Source organism: Octopus bimaculoides, chromosome 1 (assembly GCF_046866305.1).
Source record: "Octopus bimaculoides isolate indiv1 chromosome 1, ASM4686630v1, whole genome shotgun sequence".
In the NCBI taxonomy this organism is placed as follows: Eukaryota; Metazoa; Mollusca; class Cephalopoda; order Octopoda; family Octopodidae; genus Octopus; species Octopus bimaculoides.
Genome location: NC_142928.1, coordinates 133617392 through 133625264, shown reverse-complemented (window position 1 = coordinate 133625264; position 7873 = coordinate 133617392). Strand labels below are relative to the sequence as shown.

General features: G+C 35.7%; 1 protein-coding gene across 4 annotated transcripts in view; it reads right to left on the bottom strand.

The window, feature by feature from the left end:
• Positions 1-217: 217 nt before the first annotated feature.
• The window catches only part of LOC106881505 (uncharacterized), a 50530-nt gene continuing 42874 nt past the window's right edge, over positions 218-7873 (bottom strand). For all 4 annotated transcript variants that reach the window (XM_089358765.1, XM_089358752.1, XM_089358747.1 and 1 more), the window contains 2 exons: positions 4446-4545; positions 218-1933 (listed from right to left, as the gene is read on the bottom strand). In XM_089358765.1, coding sequence (XP_089214891.1) covers positions 1893-1933; positions 4446-4545 — 141 coding nt within the window. In that variant the 3' untranslated portion in view covers positions 218-1892. The remainder of the gene's footprint in view (positions 1934-4445; positions 4546-7873) is intronic.

Below are 7873 nucleotides of genomic sequence, written 5' to 3'. Positions count from 1 at the left end.
CAAACACACACACGCACACACACACACACACACACACACACACACCATGAGTGATATACTTTTATAGAGAATGTGAAAGTTTACCATGAGAAAATGAAAGAGATAGACAAACAGAGAGAGAGAGAGATCTTTTCTGTTGCTGTCACAGGTTTTGAAATTCTAAAATTAAGTGAAAATTTTCAAATTTGGTATATTGATGTAGTTTTTCATGTTGAACTTGAGTTTGTGATTCATTTATTGCAGAAAAATTATAGAAAAATATTACAGACGTTTAAAGTTCGGTCATGTTTACCCAATCAGAAAACAGTTGTATCTTATAGCTATCATAAAATGAAAGTAAACATTAGAAGATGAGATTTTAAACAAAATTAAAGCAATACATGAGAGTTAATATATATATACACTAAAATCAAAAATAGCCCATGCTTTCAGAAGACATTTTTTTTTTTACCCGTTTAGCTGTTGATGTGATGTTATTTCCTGTGTACAAAGGAGTCTACAAATTTTACAAGGTATTGTGTGATTGTGCCTATTTATCCCTCCTGATAGTAGCAGAAATATTGAGGTATTGACCTATCTACTAATATCTGCTACCACTTTTTCAAAGTCATGCAGAAGGAAGGTAGCATCTAAGATGGTGTCTGTGAAGAGAGTAATATCATCATCATAATTTATACTTGTTGTTGTTGTGGCTGGGTAATGTGAGGGTTTTGATTATAACTTCAAGACATCCTTAAAACTACTTGTCCATACGTAGCTTCCTCATATTGTCAAATAGGCATGTACCATGCATTTTACAGCATATGCAAACTGTTCTTTGCTAAGTAGTTTTTTTCTTAAAATTCACTAGAAAAAGGACATCTGTGACATCCTGTCCCTATAGAAACAATCTGCTATATCATCTACTTTAGCAATTACTTTCTCTCTACAACTATTACTTTTTAAAACTCTTTTATAAAAGTCTATGATTGTCTTATCTTTGCTATGTCATCCCTGCTTTTAAAGAAACTGGTAATGGTTTTGCTAACCCAAGCATCAGAGATAACACATTCTTGTTTAATCATTATTATGAACAAAGAGTATTTCTGTTGGAAATATGCATGAGATTTTCTGGGAATGTTACTCGTGAAATTGTTATTACTGTTGATTAGTTCCAGGCCAGTACTGATCCAGCAGACTTATGATCAAAAGCATCCCTTTTTTTCTTCAAACATACTTTATCTAAGACTGCATGTTGCAATCTTTATATTTTTAGGATGGTAAGGTGTGATTTGAGAGAAATTTGACTCCAAGTTCAATAAACCAATGGTTTAATTTGAAAAAAAATTGCCACTCATCCATTTTATGTCATAAAACTTTGTGATAGCAACTGACCCTTAAAAATTCCCTTACAACTTATGAGATATATTTAACATTTATATATGATCTCATTAGAGAAACAACAACGGAGACTAATTAGAATATAAATATGTCAGCATTAAACGAATAGAAGAGGGCATAATTTATGAATGACTTAGTTAATGTATATATTTGAAAGAAAGACTGGATAATCAGAGCTGGAATATTTTTCACTCTAGGTCTGCTCACTCAAAGCTGACCTGGGATTCAACAACAAATGGAATTATTTATTTATATAATAGGAATGTATGCTACATTTCATGATAGAACATAAAGAATATATGTGAATCATGTGAGATCCATCTGAAAGTGATTTGACATTGTAACTCTGTTGCATGTTAACAAAGTGAAATGCCTGTGTAAGCAAAGAAAACAATTTTTAAATATCTATGTATAAATATATAAATAGATCTTGTCATTAAATGGAGTCAGTTACAAAAAACTGTTTTCTTGGAGTATCATAAAGGGTTTGCATGAAAATATGGGTGATAATGTCACAATGGTAAAAATCCTGGAAGTCCAAAATATTCTTCATCTGAAATCAAACAAAAATATTACAAATTTAGTCATCTGAATTAAACATAATTTTACTAATTTCTAAGACTGGCACAAAGCCATACTATTTGAAGGAATGTATCAACCCCTGCTCCACCAACAATACTTTATTTTTATCAACCTGGAAAGGATAAAAGGATATAATAACCACATTTAAAACTGAGACTGCACACCATCATTACTTTAAATTTTGTGTTACCACTCTGCATATGACCTTCCCATCTTAAAATCAAAAACCAGTCTGGTTCAATGTCCAAATGGTATGTGTATGGATGACTGTTTTTGAATTTGCCATATGCTTAGACTGCAAGCATCTTTTCTCAGGCAGAGAAAGAGCAGTATATTGAACATACTGATATATTCCATCGGTCAATAACTTAACAGATATAAAGTTAACTGAATGTAATCAATTTAATAAGCTGTCTTGATATAAACTCAGTTTCCAAACCAGGTTGACTGTCAGCTCTATTTCTAAAATCTTGCAAAGCCAGTCATATTAGTACCATGATGCTAGACAACTATGAGAAATGTGGTAGGAGGCTATTATAACAGTACTGATTTATAAAGGAAACAAGAACACAGACAAACAATTACAGATCTGTGGCACATCTCACCTTTCAAAAATTCTTGAGAATATCATATGCAGAAGAATAAGAAACTATTTATATCAACAAAAGATTTTTGATAATTCCAAACTTGGTTTTTGTCCAAGAAGAAACTGTCTGACACTACTTCTACAACAAACACATCTAAATTCTGAACAGTATGTTATCTACATCATGAGATGTCTCCAATATTCTTTGACTTCACCGAAGCCTTTGACAACCATAGAATCTTATCTCACCAGCTGAAAAATTTTAGCATAATAGAAACATTGCACATTCGGATCTATGATTTTCTGAAAGACTGAAGTTAAATGTTGGCATCCAACAAAATTCAATCAAGAAAGTCTGCACTAATAAATAGAGTACAGTAATGAATGAAGTACAATTCTGAGTCTCTTCTTGTTCTTTGTAGTGTTGTCAAACATAGACAAAAATATATTCAGCAACTATGCAGTCAAAACTAAAGTGATGCCAGAGATCAAGACAAAGGATAATATTTATGCACTCCAACAGAACCTAAATGTCATATACAACTGGGTAAATGCTAGTCTGAGTTAGACAAGTTTAATAGCATCTCACAACTTATGTTCCTTCAAAATCTGACACACATTACAGAAAAATCAGCAAAATTGGTACGTAATTTATTTATTTATTACATATAGTTTTATGGCTGGATGACTTTCTATCACCAACCACTTTACAAAGTGGAGTGGGTGCATTTCATCATGTCATGAATATGATAGATGTTGTCTATGTCACACCAAAAAGTACTCTCTACCTCATATTGTCTTCATTCATCCCTTTTAATCTAACTAGATGCCCTTTCTAATACAAACTGCTTTATAACATACGTACACTGGATTCACTTCACAATGCCATTGGCATCAGATAAGTTGTCCTCAGCCAAACCAAAGTCTTCTGTATACCATGTTATTTTCATTTGTTCCTTCACTTTGGGTAAGGTACAATACTTTCTAACACAAACCCATCTACAGTATAAACAGCACTAGAATGCTAATCTCCAACAAGTTTAATAGGTCACTTCTAAGCACTTTTATCTATTCTTTTACAAAGCCCATGTTATATATATATATATCATCATCACTTTTTTTAGTCCATCTTCCATGCTGACATGAGTTGGATGATTTGACAGTCTGAGGATTACATCATGCACCAGTATCTGCTTTAGCATGGTTTCTATGGTTGAATACCCCACCCTAATGCCAGCCACTTTACAGAATGCACCGGATGCACTTTTTGAGACACCTAGCTTTCTATACTGGCATGAGTTAAATAGTTTCACATGATCCACAGAGTTGTAATGCCATATCAGGCTTCAATGTTAGCTTTGGCATGGTTTCTACAGCTGAATGCTCTTTGTAATGTTCACCATTTTACAGAGTGTACTGCGTGCTTGATTTTTTTCATACTACTGGCACTAGAGAGGTTGCCAAGTAACTTGCAGAAAAACAGAAGATTAAGGAGAGCAAAAGCTAAGATCCCACAACTAAATGGGGAGTAATTGAGTGGAGAAGGTGGTTATATGCCAGATGTTGAAAGTCTAAAGTAAGATAGAAGGGCAAGCACAGGTGTCTTGCTATAGAGGAGATACATGGCTACTCCCTGTTATATATAGAGATGGGAGGGAGTAGTTGAGAAGGAGATAAAAGAAGGTAGTGATTGAATGCCAGAACAAATTCTCAAGGTACAAATAGGTGGGCATGAGAGGATACAGACAGTGGGTCATAGGTGGGGAAGAGAGAGCAGATGCTGTCACAAAGAGTGAGGGCAAGTAACAGGTGAAAGAAGGTGGAGGTGGTGAATGTAATGTGTGAACATGCATGGAGGTGCAGTTAAGCAATTACCAAGTAAATAGTTAAATCTTACATAAGAGTCTTCTAGAAACCCTAAAATTATCTCCAAGAGAGACATTTGGTAACGTTGTTTTTCCTTTGTTCATCCAATCTGGACATATCTGATTACACCACTAGAAAATAAAAAAAGAAAAGAATAGTTATCTGGATGCAGGATTAATTATAGAATTATCTTTTTTTCAATGAGCAGTTAAAGAGCTGAAAGGCCTCTCACTTGCCCATATGTGAGGGTCCTTCTTCCAAAGGTAATTCCATGACATGCTAATTAATCCATAGCTGGGATCCTAACATGTGGTACTACTCTAGGTCAGAGCAGACCTGGGAGCAATAATACTTAAGAAGTGGTTCCACATGCTTCAAAACCTTGGAACTTACAAGCCAGGGACCCATTGACAGATGCAGGTTAAGGTCATACCTAGGACTGTTATTGTATGTAAAAGTAACCCACTGGATACACCCATTTCACTTTTAGGGAAAATTAAATGTTTTATCAAGTTTACTTAATATTGGTCTTAAATTTTGGCACTTAAATTATGCACTTGAAAATGAAAGGCCTTAATAAAAAAAATATAAAACAAAATAATAAATATTAATGTCAGTTAATGGTTCAGGTCTTGCTTTTAAGATATAGTGCCTCGAACTAGATATCCAAAAGTTTACAGTTTGTCCCTATCAATGGTGGTCAAAGACAAAAGATTTAATCTTTTGTCCTTTATTTGTTTCATTCATCAGACCATTACCATGCTGGGGCACTGCCTTAAAGGGTTTTAGCTGTACAAATCAACCCAGAGCTTATTTTATTTTCTCAGCATGGTACTTATTCTATCAATCTCTCCTAGCTAAATCACTAAGTTACAAGGACATAAACAAGCAAACACTGGTTGACAAGCAATGATGGGGTACAAACATAGACACAAAAATACACAACACACACATATGCATGCACATATATTTTATGTAGTCATTGGTTATGGCCAGTGAGAAAGTTACCATCGGTTTCATGTCTATTATTGCACTTAGCAATATAGGTGACTTGCTTGTGGAGGTAAAAATACAATCTTGGTCAGCTTGATGGTGCAAAAAAAAACCCACTTGAAACCACAAAAATTTTTTTCAAAACAATAAAACCATTCTGGAAAATATGGAGTTACCACCCTTTGAATGATTCCAGCAGTGCCCGAAAAGGCTCAGTTTATGTACGTTTTCCATTCACTAGTCAGCAAGCAGGGGAGCCCACATTTCCAGAATGGATTTTCTACCATAAGGGCACTGACTAAAAGTTTCTCTTTCTGAATTTAAAAAGGTACCCAGATTGAGTGAATTTTTTAGGATCCTTGCCTTCTCAGCCAAGCAAAGTTTGCACCATCTGCTTCTATTGAGTTATGGCCCAGTCTATTCTAGGAGCTTTCATTTTATTTTGTATGACTTTATATATACACCTTCTCGACTTACAATCTATGCAACTTACGACTGCAAAAAATAAATAAATAAAAAATCGATTTTTGAACATAAGGCAGCTGCATGTACAATAACTACGACAGCATCTGGCAATGCAGCCCCTCCCCTCAGACCCAAGCATCTACTGCCTGCCTCTATCTCTCACTCAGTCGCTTTCAAGCATCAGTTGCATTTGAATGAAAATAGTATTGAAAAATATAAATCTGAAATACAATCAGATTGATTTACAACATGTCAGTCAGAACAGAACTCAGTTGTAAGTTAAGAGAAGGTGTATAATATTTAAGGAAGTTAAAAAGTTATAGCTGGTCATAGAGGGACCATTGATTTTGAACCTATATACAATCTATTCAGTCCTACACTCTAACAATTTTGCCAATTTACTGTCCTAAACTGGATTTTATTTTACTGATCCAGGGAGAATGAAAGACAAGGCCCACTTTGGAAGAATTTGAATTTAGAGCGCAGAGAATAGGAACAGATGTTATGTTTTGTCTTGAACTTGTGCTCTAACAGTGCAACCAATTTGCTGCCAACTTAAGTATATTTAGGTAGGAGGAGTATAGAACTAGCTACTTCAGAAGATCAAAAAGTTGTAGTAACAGTAGAAGAAACACACAAAAGAAACAGTGTCTCTCTGTTAGTTAGGGATTGAACATGGTAGTGAGTGAATCTATAGCAATCAGCTATAGATTCAGTCAGATGTCATCATCATCATCGTTTAACGTCAGCTTTCCATGCTGGCATGGGTTTGACGGTTTGACTGAGGGCTGGCAAGCCAGAAGGCTGCACCAGGCTCAAATCTGATCTGGCAAAGTTTACGACTGCAAAAAATAAATAAATAAAAAATTGAGAGTGTAGTGGATGCTTTTTACGTGCCACCAGCATGAGAGCCAGTCAGGCAGTACTGGCATCAACCGCGCTTGAATGGTGCTTTTTACATGCCACTGGCATAGGAACCAGTCAGGTGGCACTGGCAACGACCACGATCGATTGGTGCTTTTTATGTGCCACTGGCATGGGACCAGTCAGGCAGCATTGGCATTGACCACACTCGAATGGTGCTGAGCTGTATTCCAATATGAGTGATATTTGAATTTTGTAGAGTTCAAAGCTGATGTACTTCCTAATTCAAAGAGGAAACCTAGTTTTTTGTGGAGCATAATTTTTTATATATCTAAGATTATCATGAAAAATTGTCAAAGATTGTAAGACTTTGTGTTTATAGTAACTTTGAAGATTTTTGTTGTATGTTGTTCATGACTAGATAGTGTGTTGTTCAGGTCCGTTTCCTTAATATGTACATTAAATTGTGTCTTGATGTTGTTAAAAGAAGACTTGGTCGTCTAATTCTTCTGTGGAGGACATTTTTATAAAGTATCTAGCAAATCTAGTTTGAAATATCTAAGTTGTATGTGGATGATCCCAGCATAAAGAAGGTTAAGAAAGACTAAGACAGTCATTAATGATTAAAAGTGTTGTGAGAAATGAAGACATTATTGTCATCAACATCGTGGTCGTTGCCAGTACCGCCTGACTGGCCTTCGTAGGATTTTCGAGTGAGATCGTTGCCAGTTCCCCTGGACTGACTCTTGTGCAGGTGGCACATAAAATACACCATTTTGAGCGTGGCCATTGCCAGTACCGCCTGACTGGCCTTCGTGCGGGTGACACGTAAAAGCACCCATTACACTCTCTGAGTGGTTGGCGTTAGGAAGGGCATCCAGCTGTAGAAACTCTGCCAAATCAGATTGGAGGCTGGTGTTGCCATCCGGTTTCACCAGTCCTCAGTCAAATCGTCCAACCCATGCTAGCATGGAAAGTGGACGTTAAACTATGATGATGATGATGATGATGATTGTATGTAAGTGACACACACAGCAATCTCTGGTTGAGTAGTTTTGATGTCCTTACTGACCAAAAATAAAATATAGATTCTGAGATGTACACTTGCTACATTCCAATGGGAACTTCAAATAAAGG